At 32.5% G+C, this 24,136-nt stretch overlaps 1 protein-coding gene across 1 annotated transcript; it reads right to left on the bottom strand.

Annotated features, from left to right (window-relative positions):
* Positions 1 to 15,676: 15,676 nt before the first annotated feature.
* LOC132271441 (uncharacterized mitochondrial protein AtMg00810-like) lies at positions 15,677 to 17,325 on the bottom strand. Its single transcript, XM_059772823.1, has 3 exons — positions 17,088 to 17,325; positions 16,689 to 16,904; positions 15,677 to 15,765 (listed from the first exon to the last, which is right to left on the bottom strand). Exons 1-3 carry the CDS (start codon positions 17,323 to 17,325, stop codon positions 15,677 to 15,679), a joined length of 543 nt encoding a protein of 180 aa, XP_059628806.1.
* Positions 17,326 to 24,136: the final 6,811 nt, after the last annotated feature.

Genomic DNA, 24,136 nt, shown 5'->3' with positions numbered 1-24,136 from the left:
ATATAAAGAGTTAAAATCTTAAAATTCCTATATACTATCCCAAAACGTCACATAATCCCTATATTAACAAATAATCCTCGTAACTAACAAACATTATTATTTTCCCCCATTATGTGACTGGAGCAGTTAATTGACATGTTGAATTACAACATTGTCCTCCATGGTTAAAATCATAAACCCTGTATAAAATCCAAAATCAGTCATATAACCTTTATACTAAGAAAAACGTCTAAAAACTCCATTACTTCTTCAAAATTTACCGTATGACCCCCAATCATTTTGTTTGCCATCAAATAGTAACGGGATACTAGCACATGCTTGTTATGTGCCAACTTTTAAAATAATATATAACTAGAATGCCCTTTTACCCCATTAATGAACAAGATGTCCTTTTAAACCTCAAGTCAAGTCCCATGGACTCCTTCCACTCAAGGCGGAGCCAGGAATTTGATTTGGGGGTGGAGGAGTTGTAACGACCCAAGTTGTTTTCAACCCGGTGCGTCAGTGATGAACCGAAAGTTAATCCGATCATGGATTCAAAATGCGGAAGCAAATGATAAACCAAGGTCTTAAGAGATAAGAGTCACTTCCAAGACACCAATATAATCTCCCATGAGATCACGGAACTTAAAGAAAACAAAAACGGTAGTAAGGGTCAAAAAGGATAAAACTTGCTACCCAAGGGGCAAAAAGGTCAATTCACTATTAAAAGGAGAAACTTGACTCTAAATAAGTCAAAAAAGGTTAATACAACCTAATCTAATCATTTTGAAACATTCCAAGAGGTTCCATGAACATTGGCTAAGAATCCCATATAATGCCCTATCCCGGTTGGAGTGAAAACTGACACTACTTCACTAAAATATGGATAAATCCCACTGTGTTTTGAATCTAAGGATAGGATTGGTATCATTGGAAAGCTGACTCAAAATCCTTGAGTTTAGGCTCAAAAATCACCCCATTTGGATTAGAAATGAAGAAGTTATAACCTATTGAAGTTGGATGATCAGTACTGGAACTCCACAGAGACTAGGCTAGGGATCAAGCTATTTCGATCGACCGAAATGGACTTTCGGACGACCGAAATGAAAGTACTGAGACTTGAAATCATGAAGAAAAGGTTCGTGTTGCTTCGGTCGACTGAAATGACTCATGAACAGTGCATTTGGCTACTGGAATGTAATAATACTGTGCATTGGCAATTCTATTTGCCATCGGTCGACCGAAATAGAGCTTCGGTCGACCGAAACACCACAAAAAGCTGTTGAAAAAGCTGATATGAGCCCAAGGTGTGAAGGTTCAACCTTAACTTTGAATCCCATGATGTTTTGGTTCACAATGAATATATAAAACTGATTTTTCATGAATTTTGAGAATGTGAACATGTCAACAACTTTGGTCTGAATAAATAAACATAAAACAATGGCCCATGGCCCCATACACATCATTTACAAGATTTTGACCTCTCAAACCTCAAATTTTGTTTAAAAGACAATTGAAGCAAAAATGTTATACCAAAAGTGTCTTAAGTACCAAGGTAGACATGCTTGCCCTTGGCCTCTTTACTTATATGCTTCTAATGTCAAAAGTGATTACTTAAGCATTTTACACATCAAAGAAGTTACATAATCTTCAAAAGTACCATACATACATGGTATTCAAAATATGATATCAAAAGAAAGGCATGCTAAATACTTGCATGTCAATATACAAAAATGCTTCATTTAGCTCAAAAGCTTCTAAGGATGATGAGCCTCCAAGAACATAGTCTCTTTACCTGAAAAACAACCTAAACCACTAGGGTGAGTAATCAAGTTACTCGTAGGATGTGGTGCATGCGCATACCCTATAGTTTCAAGTATAATGTGAACCAAACATAGACAATCACAAGGATGCATTCCACCTAACGTCTATATTCCCATGGTGCTCTAAGGGATCATCTCAAGCTATACAAACGTTGAAACGGTAAACACGTAACATCCAAGTATACATAAGCAAGTACACTGACCACATTAAACTAAGATTTACCAAATCACAAGTTACAAGAAATCCATGATTTACAACTTTGAAAGTAATGCGAAATCAAGTAATGGAAAGACTAGGATATGTGGCCACGAGACCATACAAGTTATTTTGGGTAATTATGACCCACAAGGTACTACCTAGTGCGCACTATGACTTAAGAGAATTCCTATCCTCAGTATTAGAGTTAAACTCTAGCCATCAAACATTTCATATCCTTACAAGCTTCCAAAAAAATCGACAAGTTCATGACATTTATACAATCTCAATGCATGAACTACCTACCAAGCACAAGTAGGGTAAAACCACGCAAACCATGCCCTAAGGTTTCATGTCTAAAGTGGTAAGCTAATGATACTACACATTATGCCACATGGATTTAATATTAATGTAGGCCACAATTACTAATTACGCAATATAGCAATTTACCTACAAGTAATTTCAAGTGATACTTACAAGACTTTCAATGAAATCTATATTACTTAACAACACAAGAGTAATTTCAAGATATTCATCATAAATCCTCAATGAAATCACAAGTATTAGGCAAATCATTAAACAATAACCTATCTATACAATTTAAAAGTCATATACATGCTTTAATCCACAAATCCTAAGTCAAGCATACAAAATCTCTATTCATATGCAAATACAAGAATTTTAAAGCATGTAATCAATATATATCAAGCTCCAATATATATAAAACCCAAAGAGGATAAACATACAACCACCTCTACCTCAATAGAGAATTGAATCTCTATAATCCAAGCAACCAAGCCCTAAATGTAAAACAAGTTTAGGGTTATTGAAGAGGAGAGTGAGAGGAATATTTTCTCTCCCAAGGTTTTTACTCTAAGGTGCAAGGAAGTGAGCCAAATTGAAGGGAGAAGCTATGAACTAAGCTTTCCTCCAATGATGGATTTGCTAGGGTTCAAGAGAGATAATGAAATGAAGAAGGTAAAGTGTAAAATGGTAAGTGGAAGGGTTAGAAATCCTCTACTCACTATGTGTTCTTGCACTACCTCTCTCTCACACACAATGTAAGACTAAATTTTGATCCTACACTTGTCACTAATCCAATGCCTCTTCCAAGACTAAATCCCAAGCCCACACTTGTCACAAATCAAAGGCTACATGTGCAGTAATATAAGGCCAACACATGGATGAATCTCCACCCACCAAATGTCAAGAAGTTATGGTGCCAAGTCTCTTCACCTAAATGCCAACAAATGGCTCCATGAGAGTGTGACACTTGTCACACTTTTCAAAAATTGCAAAATGGTCCTTTTTCAAAATATATTCTAAAATAAATTGTAAAAAGGTCCCTAAAAAGAAAAATAATTATTTTACATAATTACACTAAAACCCTAAAAGTTATAAATAATTACACATTCATGCTCTTTACAAGAAAAGTATTAATCTAGCATGTTTTTCAAGAAAAGTAAAAATACCAATGTTATAGAAATCAAATACCATGAATGCATGCAAAACCGGAATCAAATCTGAGCACAACAAGTGAGGTTATGTAAGGAAAAACGAAAAACAGGAAAAAAATGAAATAGGGAAAAGACAAAATAGGAAAAAGTTGCAAAAAAAGAAAATCACCGAAAATGGAAAAGGAGGAAAAAGACTGGGTCATTACAGGAGGGGGGACTTGTATATAACTAAAATTTAACTTTTTTATAAATAATTGTAATACAATTTCTATATAATGTTAATTTTTGTGTGTATGTAAATATATCTTGAAACAATATAATCAAAAATGAGAAAAAGTGCAACCTAGGTATCCGGAAAACTAATATTAAAAGGAAATAATTTTTACTTCAGTCTTTGGTTCGAATTTTCAATAATTTTAATTTTTGAAATATTTTTTGAATACTTTGATTCTACTTTGGTAAAGATATATTATTCTTACCTTGATAAATTTTTTTAAAAAATATATAATTAAACAAATCTCACAAGGTTTAACAAAACACGATTATAATGATCAAAATAAAGAAGTACTTTAGTACACGATTATACAATGAGTAGTTACAAAAAATTTCATTTATAGTTAAAAATACTAATGTATAATATTATTGTTGTTGTTGGTATTCTTGCCATCCAGCACTCATGATACCTTAGTTTTTCATCCTTTCAATAATCCCAATATTAATATATACTTCTAAATATTTTTATGCCTATATCTAAATATTTTTCTTATAAACACTATCTTTAGAAAATATATGAGAATGAGGCTAAATGATCACTTTTGTTAGTTATGGGGGTTATTTGATAGTATAAGGAGTTTGTGATTAAATTGTATACCGGAGAAATCCCACTCAACACATAAACAACGGCATTTTAATTCAATTTCTTTTCATGAATTTCCTTTCTTTGCATTGTAAAAAAAAAAAAGAAAAAGAAAAAAATGTAATAGTAGCATAACCTAGTACCTTTCAATTCCAAAACATGTTCGTAACTATAGCATAATCTAGTATATTTCAATTCCACTCTTTAGATTGTAGTGATATCATTAATATTCTTGACGTCACGACAATATTAGTCTATACTCATCTAAAATTAATTAGATTTATTCAATTGTCGAACTCTCTGTCATTACTTAATTTTTAACCAAACAACCATATTAGTTGATTGAAAACTATTTGAAATTTCAATCCGAAAAATAATTCTTCACTGGTACGCGTCCATGTTTTATACCACGAAAGCCTTTAACTAGTTATTCTTTTACCTTTTAAAAGAAAAATTGTTGATTCAAGTTTCAATCGAGACATGTATTGATCATGTATAAGACATTTACATCTCACAAAAAAAAAAAAATAATAATAATAATAAAAATAAAATAATAACAAATTTTTTGGATTCATAAAATTTGCAAAGTACTAATCCGGAGATGATGTTTAAAAGTTGAGTAATTATATTTACACTAAAAATTTGTAATGAATTACTTAATCGTATAATTTTTTATTTGTTATTTATACTGAATACAAATAATTGAAAAATCTCACTCCCTTATTTTCCTTAAAAAATTGGGTCATTTGCACATGTTCAATAAATGTGTGTTAGCTACTAACCTAACATCAAATACGAGTATTCTTTTACTTAATTTGATCGACATTATAAAGTGGGATTGAGAAGACACCGTGTCATTGTTGGATGTTGATAAGATGCGGTACCCACCACCAGACACGATGCTACATCACCACACCTCGCAAGCAAATCACCATTCGATACGATACAAAACTCATAGCATATAACTTTTTTATGCAATGATTCAATCTTTTTTATATATAATGGCATACACTCTTTTGTATGCACCAAAATAAAATAATCACATTGCATGGTGGCAATGACATTATATGCATTATGACTTTAGGAATGGTTTGTGCACAGGTGGCATGATATTATACGGACCAACAAAAGGAATTTGTATCCTTTGCCATCCATCACTTGATCACTTTTTGTGGATGAGAGAGAGAGAGAGAGAGAGAGAGAGCGCTCACGTGAACATAATGAATTCCCCACACCACTATCCTATCCTTTCAATTAAAGAATTAAACCAATAAAAGGTGAAAGTACTAAAAAAAAAAAAAAAAAAAAAAAAATCCTTTATTATATACATAATGTGCAAAAATTATTATTGAATTATATTTTCAAATTGAGCAGTTAGCACGTATACAAATACGGGATGCAAATACAATATGATACGAATACAACGATATGATAAATTAAAAAAAAAAAAAAGCATACGAATAAGTGGGAATATAGTAAATAATAATAATAATTAATACATTATATATATATATATTATATCAAGATCCTGTAATATTATGAATCTAGATGCAATCATTAATATAATATAAGAGTTCGTTTCACAACACATAAAAGAAACATTTTTAGCCATCACTTAATAAATTTTGAACTTTTCTCAACAATTAAATCATGTATTATTGTTGAAAAAGTTACAATTTAATATTCAAAACTTATTAAAAATGCGTTATCAAGTATCTGAGAAGTATTGGATGTGCAGTTAAAGTATTTGAGAAGTATCGAATACGTGATCGAAATTTTAAAATTATGGATACGTTTAAAAAGTATCGGAGGCATATCTGCGAGTATATGAGGAGTATCGGTATCCGATAAGGATACATCGTTCTCGTAGAAGTATCCATGCTTCCTAGTTGAGCAGATAAGAACATTTTTTTTTTTTTTTTATTTAAAATTTGAAAAACTTAAAATACCCTTAAAGCAAAATAAAAAAATAAAAAACATTTATATGCACATATTTTATTAAGGGTATTTTATGATTTTTATAAAAAAGAAATGGTCAAAATTGACAATGAGGGGATAATTGACTACTATGCACGTATTAAATAGCAGGGGTATTTCTTGCACATTTTTCATATAGAGGAGTTGTATTTTTTTTTTTTTCCACTTTATCCTTAAAAAAAGAAAAAAGAAAAAAATGAAAATGAAAAGGGGATTAGAGAAAGTTGAAATACTATCATTTAAAACTAATTATTTCTTTTTTACTTTACCTTATATTTTCTTTTCAAATTTTTTTTTTTCGTCAGTAATGAAACAAATAAATTTATGTCCACCAACTCTACTTTTTCTTTGCTAAATTTATACCTCAAGCAGGACCTTACAGTTATGCTAATCCTTTAAGGCTAACTATGGTTAAAGTTCCACAAGGATTACTTTGGAGGAACACTTATCATGTTTAAAGATCATATAGATAATATAGCCAAATATGTGTTCCACAATTTGCTTGATATGCCCTGCCTTTGCATTACCATGCATGTGTCTTTTGGATTGAACAAAAACAGAGGTAACAAGGGGAAGTTTTGAGTCTTGTGGACATCCATGTTTGGCTTTATCAAATATCACAAGGCAGGCATTCTACTTTATATCATGTTTCTATATCAAGAAATGGAGGTAACCCTCCCCAGGCCCAAGCTGGTTTCATCCCTGTCAAGGAGAAAAATTTTATTGTGCCGGTTATATCAGTGACGTGGTATTACCAACTGATTAAATATTGACATGTAGTGATAAGAATCACTAAAATAAAACACTTTCACTTATGTGACAGAATACAATTGGTTGGTGGCACAAATAACAAAGTATTAAAGGTGCAGGGAAGTCTTTTTCCTTGTCAAGGGTTCAAGTGTCGCAGAGGCGATATGAGTATGTAAATTTCTTGTCGGAATAAATAAATAAATAAATAAAAGACACTTTAATTTTTAATATATACGTAGAGCTGTTGTGAACTTGTGAGTAATAGGACCCTAGCTGGTTCCATCCCTGTCAATGGTTCAAGTCCCACAGAGGCAATATGAGTTTACGAATTTCTTGTCAGAATATATATTTTTTGATATATACTTAGAGCTGTTGTGACTTGTGAGTAATTGACCTATCTTGCTAGCTTATGCTGCGCCAATAGGAGTGAGACAAAGTGGGGTGTCTACCAGGGACGGCTCGATGTAACTTGGGGCCTTAGGCGAAAAATAAAAAGTAGCATTTTCATATCATAATATGTAATATATTAGTATTAAATAATAATTAATTAAAAATCATCCTTCTTGGTTTTTTGAAAGGCAAAATTACTAATTAAATTCTTATATTCAAGTGTGGCGGTTAAAATATATTTTTCAATAGAAAGTATAGCCAATTCATTTATGCTACAGTTACAGGTATTGTCAATAATATTCTATAAGCAATGCATGCATTTGGAAAAGAATGTAGTCTTTTAATATAATTTAATATTTCAATTAGAGTGTTTATTTCTATGTTTAAAATTTATTGTGAAACTTTTATTTATAAATCTCTTACTTTTGTGTCAATATTTTTTCATTGTCTAGGATCATATATATTTGTGGAATATCATTTTTTATTACTTATTTTACTTTATTCCTATTCTTGTTCTTGATTATTATTGTGAATCTATTCACTGGTATTTTTTTTCTTTCACTACCGAAATACTTTTCTAGATATTCCTCAATGTCGCGACGATTCGCGTATAATCTTCTAATTCTTTTAGATGATTTGATTGTTCATTTGTTGAACTTTCACATTTTTTTGGGGTTAGGTTTTGATTATTAGTTGTAACAAATTTATCAATAACTCATTTTTGAGAATGAATTAGTTTATCTATTCTTCTCTATTTTTTAAGTTTTTCATATCCAAATTCATACTTTCTAGTAGACATATTCAACAATATGGGTAAAAATAGTCATAACTCACAAACAAATATACAAATCTATGAAAAATATAGATATATACAAATTTATAATAACAAAAGTTAGTAAAATTAAAAAATAATTAAAGAAAAAGAACAATAAAACCTGATTTAAAAAGCCCAAACTCAATCTTGCTGCAAATTCTTTAATACAAGAAAAGTACGTTCAAATTGAGACTAATGAATATTGAGTCGAGAAGAAATAAAATTATAAAATTGTAATGAGAGGAGGGAGATGATTTGTAACTTGTTGAGTTTGCTGATAGAGGAGAGAATGAATGTGAGGAATAAGAAGAAAAAAAAATAATAAAAAAATAATTTTATATTTCCTATATTTAAAAAAAATTCTTATATTTTCAAATTGAGCAATTAGGAAGCTTGTATACAAATACAGGGTGCAAATACGATATGATACGAACACGACAATACGATAAATTAAAAAAAAAAGGATACGAATACACCGAAATACAATAAAAAATAATAACAATAAATACATTATATATATATATATATATATATATATATATATATATATATATATCAAAATCTTGCAATATTATGAATCTAGATAAAATCATTAATATAATATAAGAGTTTGTTTCACAACACATAAAAGAAACATTCTTAGCCATCACTTAATAAATTTTGAAGTTTTCTCAATAATTAGATTATGTATTATTGTTGAAAAAGTTACATTTTAATATTCAAAACTTATTAAAAACGTGTTATCAAGTATCTTAGAATTATTGGATGCACAATTAAAGTATCGGAGATGTATCGGACACGTGTTAGAAATTTAAAAATATATTTTAAAATTATGGATACTTTTAAAAAGTATCGGATACGTATCCGCGAGTTTCTGAGAAGTATCGGTATCCGACACGTATTCGATATGAATGCATTGCTCTCGTAGAAGTATCCATACTTCCTAGTTGAGTAGATAAGAACATTTTTTTAATTTAAAAATTAAAAAACTTAAAATGCAAGTAAAATAATAAATAAAAAAGCACTTATATGCACAAATTTTATTAAGGGTATTTTAGAGTTTTTATAAAAAAATTGGTCAAAATTGACAATGAGAGGATAATTTGCTACTATGTACATTCTAAATATCAGTGGTGTTTCTTGCACATTTTTTATATAAGAGATGTTTTTTTGCATGTTACCCTTTAAAAAAAATTGAAAATGAGAGGGGGATTAGAGAAAGATGAAATAATATCATTTAAAACTAATTCTTTCTTTTTCACTTTACCTTATATTTTCTTTTCATTCAAATTTTTTTTTTTTTTTCATTAGCAATGAAAGACAAATAATTTTATTTCCACCAACTCTACTTTTTCTTTGCTAAATTTATATCTAAAACAGGACCTTATAGTTTTATTTCCACCAACTCTACTTTTTCTTTGCTAAATTTATATCTCAAGCAGGACCTTATAGTTATGCTAATCTTTTAAGGCTAAACTATGGTTAAAGTTCCATAAGGATTACTTTGAAAGAACACATATCATGTTTAAAGATAATAAAGATAATATAGACAAATGGGTGTTCCACAAAATGCTTGATATGCCCTGCCTTCGCATTACCATCCACTCGTCTTTTGGATTGAACAAAAACAGAGGTAACAGGGAAGTTTTGAGTCTTGGGACATCCATGTTTGGCTTTATCAAATATCATAAGGAAGGCATTTTACTTTGTATCATGTTTCTATATCAAGAAATGGGGGTAACCATTCCCCAAGCCCAAGCTGGTTTCATCCTTGTCTGATGAGAAATTTTTTATTTTGTCGGTTGTATCACTAACGGACTAAATATTGACACCCAGTGATAAGAATCATTAAAATAAAACACTTTTACTTATGTGACAGAATACAATTGGTTGATGGCACAAATAACGAAGTATTAAAGATGCATGGAAGTTTTTCTCCCCTGTCAAGGGGTCAAGTCCTGTAGAGGCAATATGAGTGTGCGAATTTCTTGTCAGAATAAACAAATAAATAAAAGATACTTTAATTTTTGATATATACTTAGAGCTGTTGTGAACTTGTGGGTAATTGGACCCAAGCTGGTTCCATCCTTGTCAATGATTAAGGTCCCGCAGAGACAATATGAGTGTGCGAAGTTCTTATCAAAATTTATTCATTTCTGATGTATACTTAGAGCTGTTGTGACTTGTGAGTAATTGACCTATCATGCTAGCTTATGCTGCGACAACAGGAGTGAGACAAAGTGGGGTGTCTACACACTAGCATGATTAGCTTCCCATAATGAGATTCATCTGGAAGCTCTTGAAATTGCTTAATGCTTCTGTTGGGAAACGTGCAAGTTTTTAAAAACTTTTCGAGGGATTTAAATTCATAGATCTTGATTCATCACATAGAGACAAGTTTTATGCAAAAATAAAATATGATGTATCATTTAACTAAAAGATTGAATACTTACATCAAGGTTTGAGTAAACCTCAGATCTCTCCTCTAAAGTGAATGTTCTCACTTATTGTAGATCCCTTTTGCTAGACATCTTTTCCATGGATCTCCATCTTCTTGGTAATGGTCTTGCCTTTAGGAATCACTCATAAGCCTCCATGAATGACCTTGGAAAACTAGGCTTGTGGGAGCCTCCATTAGATGAGAACATAAACCCTAATTTTCTAGAGAGAGAAAAGTTATTCCTTTTTCCTTCTCATAAAAATCACCCCCTAAAACATACATAGACCATGTATATTTATAGGCAACATAAAAATAAAGAAAAGGAAACAACAAATCCTTCTCCATCTCTAATTCATATATCTCAAATCTAATATGATTCCAATATCAAGTTGGGCTATGAGTGAGAATCCATTGGGCCTATTATTTTATTGGCTACAATGAATTAATAATTGGCCCGGTCCATGGACCCAATTCAATTAATTCATAAATTAATTTCTACTCTACTAAAAGAAATTAATTGAACTCCAATTAAATAATAAATAACCTCTAAGTCAATATTGCACTTTGACCCCTCTATGCATAATTAGTTATCGGATAAATATAGCCATCAATCCGACTACTTAATTAATATATTTATTTTGGTACCTTTGATTATTTCTGGCTCGTCACAATAAAACATTTTTTTGACAAAAATAATAATTTAAATAAATAAATATATAATAAATCATTTTGTCTAAAAACACACGAAGGCCTTCGAATTTACTTTGTGATCAACCATAATCAATACAAAATAAATACAAGTAGCAATGATGCAAATATTGAAAATATAACCCTCTAACTATTAATTACATAACTACCCAAAGTATCGGTCTAAGGATCCCGAAGAATCCGCCGAACAAATCAAAGTAATTATTAATTAATAAAAGAGTCTATACTTTTCTCATGCTTAAGAGTCAAATGCCATGACGGTGATAGGGAGTAATTGCATACGACGGCTCTCGCAATATATCTCAACCTAAAGCGGATCCAGTTCAAATCTTAATTAATTATGAGTCCATCCATAATTACCGACTATGAACAATTTATAATTACTATTTATATATATCATGCATTGATTGTCATCACATACATATATATAAATATTTCTTGTAATTAACTGGACACTATCAATTTCATAGTGAATCGAAACATAATACATTGAATTCATCAATTATATAAATCATAAATATTTCAGATATGTCAGGAACATATGTCAATACAATCCAGATAGGAATTTGCTATGCCAGGGCATATAAATCCCAACAGCTTCAATGTCATGTCTCACTCCAATCTCTAGCCGCCAAGATTTGATGCAGCTTATAGCTCAATTTGTAACAACAAAATGTGCATCTTCACTTTCCACCACCACCTGGTTCAACTCTAGGACCCTCCAATTAATCTTAGCATTATATTGAGCAGCAGAATGATAGTACACAACTATGGCACCAAAAAAGATAATAATAATAATAATAATAATAATAATAAGACCATTTTAGTATGTGATCACACAAGCAGGCCAGCTACATGTGTCAATTTTGACACCCGTTACAGAATAAATCCCGTAAACTTGTCTTTCAGACTAACTGATTGTCAAGCCAAAGACAGTGTAGCCTTAGGGCAGCCGGTATATTGCTAGCTATACTGGCTAGCAATGCTTATTTGGATTCCTAGCCACATTAGCAATTGCGAAGAACTAGCTAGCTACAGTGTATTGCTACCCATTGGTTACGGTATGAGTTAATCGGTATTTATTATTTATTATTTCTTTTGTATTTTTTTAATATATTTAATATTTTGAGTAAAAAAATTTATTTTTTTGTTTGTTTGTATTTTTTTAAACGGCTACTTTTTCAACCACTTGAAATTTTTTTTATTATATATTTGAATGGAATAATTCTTTTAATACATTTAAATTAACATATTTTCCCATAATTAAATAAATAAAAAATACATTACATATTTTCTCACAACTATAGAAATAAAATATAAAAAAAAGACATTACATATTTTCTCACAAATATAAATAAATTACATATGACCACCCCCTTGATTTAGTTTATTTAAGATTTGATTTTGTTGTTGAATGATCCATGCCTTTGATAATTATATTGGAGCCTTCGATGGATCTTGACGCATTATATTTGTTGATAAATTAAAAAAAAAAAATTCAAAAGACAAAGAAATAGAAATCATACATATTTATTTGAAAATAAAAAAATAAAATAAAATAATCAAAATCATAAATCATAAATATATTTTTTTACAGTAAAAATAAATTACATATAAAAGGAGATAGTAAAGAGAAAAAAAAAAAAAAAGAGAAAAAAGAAGAAGAAGAAGAGCCGTTGCAGTTTATGGGCCAGTCATCACTCGCAACTGATATGTTATCTGTAATGATTGGTTTTGCGATTGTTCATTTAGGACCCACCATTTGCTAGCCTTATACCATGCAACACACTAGCTTCCTTGACTTTCCAGCTGGCAATAGAGCCACTGCACTAGTTGCTCTTATGATATTTCCTTGCCTTTCTAAGAGAAGGTCGAGGGTTCAAGTATTGCTCCCACGAGACAGTATCATGCCATTCGCAGTCCATATCTCACGCGTAGAAAGATGAAGAATTGAAGTATTTTTTATTTTTTATTTTTTTTCTAGTTGGTACTCACACACACATGCCTTCACTAAGACTCGAACCCCTGACCTCTCTTTGAGAAGTAGGGGTTTGTTACCGCTAGGTCACTGGCCTGTTGGTAAGAATTGAAGTATTGTATCCAGCAGAAATGTTTGGAAGAATTTGTACATGATGATAGAAGAATTAATGTAACATGAAGATTGTAGGTACACAAAAATGCCTGGTCTTTATAAACGATAGTAGTTTTCATGCCATACACCTCTGCCTTTCACTCTCTCTTTTTCCATATTTATATTGTTACTGTGTTGCCCTAATTTCCTTCCTTTCATACCCTTTGCATTTGGATGGCCATGCCTCTACATTTGCTGGTTGGCTTGGCCCACATGAAAAGGTAAATTTAGTTGGGCTAGGTTTACATTTTTTGGGCACATCGTTAGTGGTTCGGCCCATCCTTAGTGTTTCAGTGATTATACTTGTGGGCATATTTGCCCTTTCAAAGATCATTGCAAAACTAATGTACCTTGAGTTTTGAGTATGTGAACACAACAACACAGTGTGAAATAAGAGTTACACGGGGTGCGGAAATAGTTAGTTGATTTTAATTGTGAATAACTCCTTTATGACCTAGATCTGACTATTAGGTCAACTTGCTCAATTTATGATTGATTAAATTATATAATCAATTAAACATCCACAATCATAAATATAAATACTGAAAAATAAAGCAAGTCAAGTTTAGAGAGATTGCACCAGGATTTTTAGCGAGGAAACCCCAGTTGATAAAATACGTCAATTGTTTGCATGGGAAAAACCTCGTGGACTATGCAGTCCAAAGTAAACCAATCCACTATGTTTGAAACAAAGTATACTGAACTTTGACTCTGGCTCACACCCTATCGCTTTACCTAACACCAACGGCTGACGATCCTCTAGCTTTGCGACTCCTCGTCCAACAGTAACTTGACCTCAGGCTTACACTTGATATTCGTAGAAGAGTAGTAGGTAAATCAGACAGCACTCCACGAATGCTCCAACCCTTCCAAAGTGTGACTGCGTTTACTTCTGCTCTTCAAGATCTAAACTTGATTGTAGAAGAATTAAATCCCGCTGATCATTCGGAATCTCTGAATTTTCAATACAGCTCCAATTCCAATGAGATAAAGAACAACACAACTAAATCACTCATGAATATATATCTTTGCTCTCAAAAATAAATCCAAAATAATCAGATTTGATTTTTTGAATTTTTCTCTCTCTAAAGGCTTTCTCAAAATATAGAATTGATTTTCCCTAAAGCCATGAATAAACCAATGTATATGACATGGTTTATATAAAATTTAAAAAAATCCTAATCCTTCAGAAAATATTTTAAATTTCATGCATAGGACTTGGAAGGAAGTTGGGATCAAAAAGGAAACATCAGAAGAAGGAAACTTAAAAACCTGATGCATCCAGGACTTCTTGAACCGGTTTAAGATGGCCAGTAAAGAATCTCACGAATTCTTGAACCAGTTCAGCCTTCTTGAACCGGTTCAAGATGGCCAGTCTTGAAATTTTGGCAATTTTGATGATGTTGAACATGTTCGATAAATTTTGAACTAGTTTAAGATGGACAGAATGTAAAAACTTGTTCTAAACCTTTCAAAACCCTTTCTAAATGTTCTCCTACCTCTCAAAACTTCTTAGAGCATTGTTCTCATTATCTTAGAGTGTAGTATATCATGAACACTTGAACTTCTTCAAATCCGCATCCGATCTTCAATTGAAATTGTTGAACCGAAAACTTACAACTCGATTGGACTTGTTTTGACAATGAAATTAACCAATTACAAAATATATATCTCACAATCTCCCCCTTTGGCAATTTCGTGACAAAACCTTAAAATAATTTAGCAATCTACCCAACCAGGAAAGTAAATTACATAGAATGTTAAAGGAAATAAAACGTGGAAATTTTCTTGAACCGTATGAAGTTTCAACTCATGTAGCAACCTGTAATCTGCACATTAGCTCAAACACAACTACCCGTGAAGCTTAATCAAGAAAATAAACATAAGCATAAAATAACACATTTTGATGCCTGAATATCAATGCTATGTAAACACATGCAATGATAACAATGGTTCTCCCCCTCAATACCAAAAGGGGAAAAGACGCTCTCCCCCTGAATGATGACTAATCTCTTATAATTTATCTCCTCCTTTTTGTCACAAATTAACAAGGGTCACAAGGAAGAAATATCCTGGAAGTAGGAAGCAACCAACCATATAAATCTTGTAAATTGAAACCAATGAAAATGTAGACTCCACAAGATTATATGTATCAACAGAAATAACCAAGATCAATTCTTTGAAGTTCCACAAACTTAGTAAGTGTAGTAAAATCACCACCAAGTTCCAAAAACATATGATCTGTTAATTGTTCAGATTTCAGATAATAAATCAATGATATCACATATCCTTAGAAATCAAACAATCAATCATGTGCAAAAGACAATTTTTTATTTTTATTTTTATTTTTATTTATTTATTTATTATATATCTCTCTTTGTGCTCCATTTTTCTTTTTGCACATTGGCAGCTTTCACGCTTATGAGCAGCCAGCTCTTTCCCTTATTCCCATTTTTTTGAGTCAAGGTAGCTTTCGGACAAATCCTAAAGGTAGCCTTTTCCATCTCACCTTTTTCTAAACAGCAAATATTTTTCTTTCTTTTTCAAAATTTTTTCCATTCTAAGCTGTTTTTCAATCTTTTTCTTTTCTTTTCACTCTTTTGGTCTAAAACACATAAAGTAAGTTTAAATTTCAAGACAATGATCAATCATATCAACATTATCTTTGACCAAAACAATGACATCAAATACAAGTAAATGTACTATCAATAATTCATTTACTATACGAAATAAGTAAGCAAAACCAATTTCATCAATTCCTAGTCATTGTGTATGCTTTCCACGGATAATCTATGTGTCATTAATCTCCTTGTGTTCAACATACTCAATCAACATTGTTTGCTTAGCTTCCGAAAAACATAATCTAGTCTCTCAAGATATGCATGAAGATCATTTCTAGACTATGTCTTTGTAATATATCTAATCAAGACAACAGACACCAATATATTTCCTAAAATGAGAAAACTTAGGAGCATCTAATGGTTTAGTGAGAATATCAACTAAATTTTGATTAGTATGCACTTTTTCCAAAGACACGACATTTTGTTCAACAAGTTCCCTAATAAAGTGATGTCGAATGTTAATGTGTTTAGTCCTAGAATGCAAAACTGGATTCTTTGAAATATTAAATGTACTAGTATCATCACAAAAGATAGAAATAATACCTTGATTAACTCCATAATCCAGAAGTATCTGTTTCATCCAAAGCAATTGTGTGCAACAAGTTCCTACAGCAATGTATTCAGCCTCATAAGACGATAATGATATGCAATTTTGCTTCTTGCTGTACCATGAAACAAGATTAGTACCAACATAGAAACAATCACCTGAAATACTCTTTCTATCATCCTTATTACCAGCCCAATCAACATCAGTATAGCCTGCAATCTCAGAGTTAGACTCAGAAGAATAACACAATCCATAATTTAATGTACTATTGACATAACGAATAATGCGCTTGACTAGAAGAATGTGTTGTTATCTAGGATCAGCTTGATACCTAGGACAAACACCTACACTAAATGAAATATCTGGCATAGTTGTTGCCAAATATAACAAGCTACCAATCATACTCCTATACAAGAAATGATCAACATTGTTAGGATCAGAGTCTCTATCCAATTTGGATGAAGTACTCATAGGAGTTTGAATATGCTTTGAATCTTTCATACTAAACTTCTTAACTAGCTCCTTTGCATATTTTGATTGAGATATAAAAATCCCATCATTAAGTTGTTTCACTTGGAGACCTAGAAAGAAAGTCAGTTCACCAGCTATGTTCATTTCAAAATTTTTACTCATATCTTTAGAAAAAGTATGAACAAGGTTATCATATGTAACACCAAAAATAATATCATCCACATATATTTGAGTAACAAGAAAATCTTTTCCTTTCCTGAAAATAAACAACGTTTTATCCGCTCCTCCTTTTCTGAAGCCCTTGTGCAATAGATAAGAAGTTAATTTCTCATACCATGCTCTAGTGCTTGCTTTAAACAAAATCAGGATTATATAGATTAATAAAATCTTTTGGTTGTGCTACATAAACTTCTTCCTGCAAAATACCATTTAGAAAAGCACTTTTAATATCCATTTGAAACAATTTGAATTTAAAGTGACATGCAAGAGCAAAAAGAAGTCGAATAGACTCAAGTCTAGCAGCAGGTGCAAAAGTTTCATCAAAATCAATTCATTTAACTTGAGTGTATCCTTGTGCAACTAATCTAGCTTTATTTCTCATCACAAGACCATGTTCATCAAGTTTATTTTTAAAGATTCATTTGGTCCCTATGATATTAATATCACTAGGTCGAGGCACTAGTTCCCAAACATCATTCTGCACAAATTAAAGTAATTCTTCTTACATAGCCATAAACCAATTAGAACTTTGAAGAGCTTCATTAACATTCTTAGGTTCAAACTAAGCCATGTGACATGAGTGTCCTATATCATCTACAATGCATAACTGTCCTATATCATCACGGACTGTACTCCTAGTACCATGCTTATCCCATGGACCTATCACATTGTCAATTGAATGACTCAATCTAACTCTTGAACTGTTAGATGTGGGTATATCTAGAGATGGTGTAGGAATTCTTATAGGTTCATCAGTGGTGATCTCTAATTCCTTATCCTCATCTTCTTCAACCTCTTCACTTTCTCCACCTTTATCCTCAACTCTTTCTTCCTCATGAATTGTAGGTTATTTCTTTTCCTGCAATTTCAAAATTAGTTTATTCTTCATCAAGTTGAGACGAGGTTATCTGGTGCGATGCCGTCGCTAGCACCAACAAAGTTGCAATAAAAGTGTGGCCAAGTTTAAATTTATAAAGAGTCACTACTACCTCTAAGTACTAATATAGTTAGGGTGAGTAGGGATCGTCCTAAGGGATTGGGGGCTATGTTAATATGGAAACAAGGTCGGATTAGTAGGTCGAGTGATCAAAAGGTGTTTTGTTGGTTAGTTAAACTACAATGTAAGTTAATTCAATATAAAACAACTAAAATAAAATAAAAAGGGTAGAGAACAAGAGAAAGAGGTCTTGAGATCTAGAAGTCACCACTAAACATCACCATTCTAGACACTCAATGTATAATGAATGAGGGGAAACATGTGTTGCAATACATAGATGTGTGATTGATTGAATCAACAAGTATGGATTGACTAATTAAGCATATAATGTCTAGACAACCTAGTGAATAGCACAATATATCAAACTAAGCCATTATTCCTTCCTTTAAGTTCACAATCAACACACTAACAAGATAGAGAATTGTACTACTTGTATTCATAAGTATGGAACATCAAACAACAAGCATGGATTGTCCTCACATCTAAGAAAGTAAAGCAACTACACTACTTTTAAGCTAAGGACATGAAAATTAAACTAATTAAACTAAGGTAAAGGCACAATCCATCAAGAAATGAGTATGAACCATCAAACAAACCACAAGAGTATTCTATTTAATCACTTTGCCTTGACAATATCTAGATTCATAGCATCAATACACATAGACATACATCAATATCACAAAAACCAAGAGATAAACACATGAACATTTACTCTAGCATACATAGACATATGGATAGAATGAAATGATCAATTGGAAGTATTAATTAAGACAAATCATTGTAAGAACAAGATTCATATATAAATCAAGTGTCAAGACAACATTATAACACAAATCCCCTCAAAATACAAAGCATTAAGGTCTAGAAGGCATGCTTAGGGCTAACTCTAGCCCCAAGAAGATGTTTAGCCACTCATTGATGTAGTCATTCAACCCTCAAGGGCCATCTCCATGGTAGAAATGCTTTTCTTCTTGATGGAAACCCTAGAAAAATGGAAGAACTCCCAAAATAGTGTATGTCTCTCTAAGCTCTAGCCTCTTCTCCAAGATATGTGATATGAGATATATTATGATAACTAAGTTATGGTGAGATATGAGTTATGATGTAAAAATGGCTCAAAATCCTTATATAGGAAGCTCAAGTGTCACACCCAATGGTCCGGTCTCGTGCACTAGGGTCCCTTCAATGATTGCACCACGAGCCATCTTTTAATGAGCTGGACTCTGTTTTAATTCGGACTTGAGGGGTGTTCAATCGAATTTAGATGAGATCGATCGAACTGTGGCCAGATCCATCGAAGTTTGGCCAGATTGATCAATCCTTGGCGGCATCTTTTTAGAATACGAAAAATTTCTGAGATATTTTGGGATATTTTGGGAAAAGACAACAGTTGTAGGTGAGGACAAGCTCAAGGAAGTTCGATCGATTTGAAGGAAGTTGAATCGATCGACGATGAAAATTCTTTGAGGATAAAGACAAAGGGTCTGATCCATCTTGGTGAGGTGAGATCGATCGAAAATATTCCTAATCGATCGAAGTTTGCTAATTTCCACCACTTTGCTTCCACTTTGCACCATTCTTCCATTCAGCTTGAGAATGCTTCTTTTATGCTCTAATTTGGCTGAATTAACTTATTTTGGGGATAAGCACCTAAAAAGGACAATAACATGAAATTAGTAAAACGGGAAAGTAAGATAGATAAATGTCCTAGAATGCTCGAACTTAAGGCACTACAAGAAAAAAAAGGCTTCTACGAGGGGCCAAAAACGCCGTGAAAACCTATTCACGGCGCATTCTAGGCCCTCGTGTATGAAGGTTCCGTAAATACTCAATTTTTTTTACAGGAAAAAATCTATCTCGTAAAAAAATAATAGATTCGCTGTAGAAAATAATTTCATTTATATATTAAATTTATTTACGGCATGGATATTTTTCCGTTAATAATTAACTTACGAGGCATTGGAGCATACCGTAGAAAAGTTTTCTACGGTGAATTATAATTACCCGTAAATAATCTCGACTTTTCTACGACGAATTGTAACTACCCGTAAATAATCTCACGAGATATCGAGAAAAGGTTTCTACGACGAGTTATAACTAGCCGTAAATTATCTTACGAGCTACAGAAGCATGCCGTAGAAAAGTTTTCTAAGGCGAATTTTAACTACTTATAAATAATCTCACGAGGCATTGAAGAATGCCGTAGAAAACTTTTCTGCGGCGAATTTAGGTACCCGTAAATAATATAAACCATTCTCACGACTTGCTATGTATGCCGTAGAAAAGTTATTTAGAAGGATTTTCACTTATTTACGAGATTTCAAGCTCCCCGTAAATAATATATATATATATATTTTATAAATAAAGCACCCTTAATTATTGCCAGTTAATCATCCACTACCAATTATTGACATCCTTTCAGCTATAATTCAATTCAAAAAACATACATATCCCATTAAATATATCAAAAGAGTTAAAATATTTTTACAATTCATCATTTATCAATATGCCAAAACAATTCAACATTTATCAATGTTCCAAAAGAAGAAGTAAATCCATTTGTCAAGAAAATCATCAATTTTTGAACACCTCTGTTGAAAAATTGATAAACCTTCTAGCACTTGAGTTTCAGTCTGCACTTGTCAAAAAACCACCTCACTGTATAAAATCCAAGGAAGTAGTTGCAAAATTCACGATACAAAATCCAAGAAAGTAGCTGCATCACACAAGTCTCAAATTCAGAATGTTAATAAAAAAGGAAAATAACAAGATTATCATTTATGAATTAAACACAAACATTTTGCTAATAATTTCTTATATTGTGGATAGTGACCAAAATCTTTTAATGTGTGAGTTGTGTGACTAACAACTCACAATCTTTTAAACTGTAAAAGTCAGTTTCAAAGCTCAATCTTTGTTGGAAAGGCAACAAAAGAGAGACCTAATTTTTGGCAAAGGGCTCTGAATTTTGGGAAGAAAACCCCGTGTTGCAATGGAAACGTCTCAAACTTGTATTATGACTTTCTTAATAAATTTTCATATTTATTCCATGAGATACTAACAAACATAGAAACTATTTATTGTCCACGTTCTCTGAAATTTACAAAGGGTATGGTCTTCATCTACTAACATTCAATTCAGGTCAAAGAAAATGCTTGAATATAGATCGTTTTTAAACATTAGGTACATGATCGGTTGTCAATTAAAAATCAACCTTTGCAATAGCACAAATCATTGTAAAATGGGTTATTGGTCGGGTAAGTCGAACCACTGGGACTGCTAGTTTATGGCAACCTAAGTAACTAGAATCATCTTTTAGAATGATAAAGGGGTTTATAGAGGATTTGTTGGATTGTCACTAAAAGTAGGAATTAAAATGTGCATAAATTGAGAATGTAAGGGAGTACGAGATAAAGACAATAAGAAATGGGAGTTAGGGAGGTGAATTCGCTACCTATCAATAAGCATGTTATGGCATGATTTACTTTGGGGAAGTAACATATATAAATGACCAAAGAATATAACAACATAAAGTAGCTATATTTCCTTCAAGAAAATAATAAAATCAATAAGCAAGAATAACCTATCAAAGCACTACATGTTTTGGTCACCTAAACTAGGATGCAACTTTAGACATGATCACCAAGCCATAGATCATCAAGCCCTTAATCTCATAATAGGAGCACATGAAATAGAAATCAAGAAGAATCTATCAAAGGAAAGCCCTAAGCAATAGATTATCAAAATTCCTAAATATCATGCCAATAAAAACACTTCCATGAACTCATCCCCATTGTCACTATGAAAATGAAGCAATATAATCATGAGAGAAAAATAATCTAAAACAAGATAATTAACCCAAAATGATCATTTATAAGCATTGGAGTTCTTTACATAACATAAATTGCTCTAGTTCGTGGAAAAATCACACATATACATTAATCCCCAAATATAAATCAAAATAGAGCAATGCTTACAAGATGGAGCTTCATCACCTCCCTAAATAGAGAGTTAGTTACCCATAATTACAAAGTATGAAGAAGAAAAGGAAGAACCACTTTCCATTTTCACACCCTAAACTCAAGAACACTCCTTTTTCTCTCTAGCCCTTTGGCTCCCTAAAACTTGAGATTTGAGAAATGAGATGTGTGCCTTCTCTTTATTCCAACCAAAACTTACTCACCATACCCCCTAAATCCCGAGCTCCCCCCTTTGCATCAAGCTAAGCCATACAAAATGAAGATAAAGAGACAAAAATGCTAAAATTTAAGGGCAGTTGAGTTGCCTACAGCAGGTCGGTGGGCGCCCGCGAGGCGCTGGCGGGCGCCCGTGGTGGCTTGCGGTGGACTGGAATGTTTGGCGGGCGCCCGCGATGGCTCAGCAAGACCCTGCGAAATGGGGCAGAGAGATGAAGGGTTCGGCGGGCGCCCGTGGTGGTGCGGCAGGCGCCCGTGAGAGCTTGCCTCTGCTACATTAACAAGGCTTATTGCAAGCCTTCTTCACGCAGGACCATGGACGCACTTCCACGACGAACATTCAGTTATGACTTCACAAAACGGCAACAGAAGAAGTCAGGTTCAAAAGATGACTCCCCGACACGGCGCATGTATTTCAACGGAAAGTTGTCAAAACCGTTTCTTTGATCATTCTTGGGAAAAATACCTGAAATCAGAAAGAAATACACAACTGAATTAAAATTGTACTTTATCCTCTACTAATGGACTTAACTAATGCAAGAAAGGGCGATTGAATATGTAATATTCGGCGTTTATCACACCCCCAAACTTACATTTTGTTAGTCCCTTAGCAAAACAAGACAAAGAGCTTAATGCAAATGACGACCAATGAAATGCTAACACATGCATCAATCATGAAACAAAAATATCGACGAAGCTTAACTATGATTTGGAGCGCAGAAAATTTTGAAGATAGACATTAGACAGACTACCTTGCATATATGAAGCCTTAACACAAAATGACAAAATAAGTTCAACTTAAATGCATCAATCATCAAGGTCAATATAAACACTTCAATTGTCATCTATTGAATAACATGAACTCTAGCTTCAGTGAAAGTGAGGCAGCTTCCTAATATGTGGCTTTTACCCTCTTTTTCCAATCTCAAGAACACAATTTCACATCCTTAAATCTCCTTCTAAATGAGGTCTCCAAGGCATAACTTTATTAACTGAACAACTTTTATTGCTTATTGACAATTTTATTGATCAACACAAAAGATCACTTACTATGGTCGTGCAATGTCGAGAATTCATTAAGCTTTCTAACCAACCCATGTAGCGAGTGTTGGGCCAACAACTCCCAAGCCAGATGGCTTTAGGGCGCTAAGTATAGAGACACTCCTAGGGCTTAATAACTCGAATTGGAAAGGCTACGAATTTCAACGAACCATCTTTATTTATTTTTGAACAACCGTGCAATGTCTAAGTTCTTTAAGCTTTCTAACCAACCCATATAGCAAGTGTTGGGTCAACAACTCTCAAGCCAGATGGCTTTAAGGTGCTAAGTGTAAAGACACTCCTAGGGCTTAATAACTTGAGTTGGAAATGTTACGAACTTCGACTAGTCATTGATTGAAAATTATTATTATTATTATTAATATATATATATATTTTTTTAAAAAAAAAAAATATGCCAAGGATATCCATTCATTAGGGTCATTAATTCAGATCACTGAGTCCTGATCAGGGTCAATTTGGGTTGCATACCTCACAATTAGGTTTCCAGTGTGCAAATGTG

Source organism: Cornus florida, unplaced genomic scaffold (assembly GCF_030987335.1).
Source record: "Cornus florida cultivar Cherokee Brave unplaced genomic scaffold, ASM3098733v1 CherokeeBrave_3.0.0_Hap2_Chr01, whole genome shotgun sequence".
In the NCBI taxonomy this organism is placed as follows: domain Eukaryota; kingdom Viridiplantae; phylum Streptophyta; class Magnoliopsida; order Cornales; family Cornaceae; genus Cornus; species Cornus florida.
This window is presented reverse-complemented; position numbering and strand designations above follow the sequence as displayed.

Excerpts from the sequence above, each read along its gene's own strand:
- LOC132271441 (XM_059772823.1), bottom strand. The coding sequence starts at position 17,325 with ATGAGTAAAAATTTTGAAATGAACATAGCTGGTGAACTGACTTTCTTT. Across the intron at positions 16,905-17,087 it reads CTTGTATAGGAGTATGATTG|GCTATACTGATGTTGATTGG; the intron begins GTAGCTTGTTAT and ends CTGAGATTGCAG. Across the intron at positions 15,766-16,688 it reads GGATTATGGAGTTAATCAAG|ATCATATGTTTTTGGAACTT; the intron begins GTATTATTTCTA and ends AACAATTAACAG.